General features: G+C 50.9%; 2 protein-coding genes across 2 annotated transcripts in view; one reads left to right on the top strand and one right to left on the bottom strand.

Annotated features, from left to right (window-relative positions):
• Nucleotides 1–147: 147 nt before the first annotated feature.
• On the bottom strand, nt 148–888 carry EMH_0014890 (uncharacterized protein; the record flags this gene model as incomplete). The annotated part of the gene is made up of 1 exon (XM_013500238.1): nt 148–888. The coding sequence occupies one exon, from the start codon at nt 886–888 to the stop codon at nt 148–150; it is 741 nt and encodes a 246-aa protein (XP_013355692.1).
• Nucleotides 889–929: 41 nt separating this feature from the next.
• EMH_0014880 (leucyl-tRNA synthetase, putative) overlaps nt 930–1,038 on the top strand; it is a gene marked incomplete at both ends in the record, with an annotated part of 8,221 nt that continues 8,112 nt past the window's right edge. Inside the window, one exon of the mRNA XM_013500237.1 lies at nt 930–935. Within this exon, the coding sequence (XP_013355691.1) occupies nt 930–935 (6 nt within the window). The remainder of the gene's footprint in view (nt 936–1,038) is intronic.

Here is a 1,038-nt window from a genome sequence, read left to right as displayed (position 1 = left end):
AAAAAAAAAAAAAAAAAAATAAAAAAATAAAAAAAAATAAATAAATATATATTTTTTTTTTTGTATTTGTGTGTGTGCAGCTTCTTCGTTCTGAGTTTCGTTACTGGTACCCTCTAGACTTGCGTGTGAGCGGCAAGGATTTAATATTTAATCATTTAACTTTTTGTTTGTATACGCATGCAGCTGTGTGGAAAAATAAACCAGAAATGTGGCCGAGGTATGTGCTGCTCCTGCTGCTGCTGCTGCTGGTGCTGCTGCTGATGCTGATGCTGATGCTGGTGCTGCTGCTGATGCTGCTGGTGCTGGTGGTGGTGGTGGTGGTGCTGTTGCTGATGCTGCTGGTGCTGCTGGTGGTGGTGGTGGTGGTGCTGCTGCTGCTGCTGATGCTGCTGCTGGTGCTGCTGCTGATGCTGCTGGTGCTGCTGGTGGTGCTGGTGCTGGTGCTGGTGGTGCTGCTGTTGTTGTTGCTGGTGGTGGTGGTGGTGCTGCTGCTGCTGCTGGTGCTGCTGTTGTTGCTGGTGGTGGTGGTGCTGCTGCTGTTGCTGGTGCTTCTGCTGTTAGTGTTGTTGCTTCTTCTACTGTTACTGTACCTGCTGCTGTTGCTGCTGTTGCTGCTGCTGCTGCTGCTGCTGTTGCTGCTGCTGCTGCTGCTGCTGCTGCTGCTTCTGCTTCTGTTGCATCTCTCCCCTTACTCCTCCCCCTCCTCCTCCAACATCTATCCCTACTACTACTACTACTACTGCTGCTGCTGCTGCTGCTGCTGCTGCTGCTGCTGCTGCTGCTGCTGTTATTATTTAATAGATCTTTTGCATGCAACGGTATGGTGTTGGTGGACGCGGAGAAGATGAGCAAGAGCCAAGGAAACTTTTTAACTCTGCAGCACTCCATTGAGCTCTTCTCTGCTGATGCTACCAGAATTGCTTTTGCTGATGCAGGTATCTTGCTCCTGCTGCTGCTGCTGCTGCTGCTGCTGCTGGTGGTGGTGGTGCTGCTGCTGCTGCTGGTGCTGGTGATGGTGGTGGTGGTGGTAGTGGTGGT

Source organism: Eimeria mitis, genomic scaffold (genome assembly GCF_000499745.2).
Source record: "Eimeria mitis Houghton genomic scaffold, Emh_scaff517, whole genome shotgun sequence".
In the NCBI taxonomy this organism is placed as follows: Eukaryota; Apicomplexa; class Conoidasida; order Eucoccidiorida; family Eimeriidae; genus Eimeria; species Eimeria mitis.
Note: the sequence above shows the minus strand (reverse complement) of the source record. Positions and strands in the feature narration are given on the sequence as shown.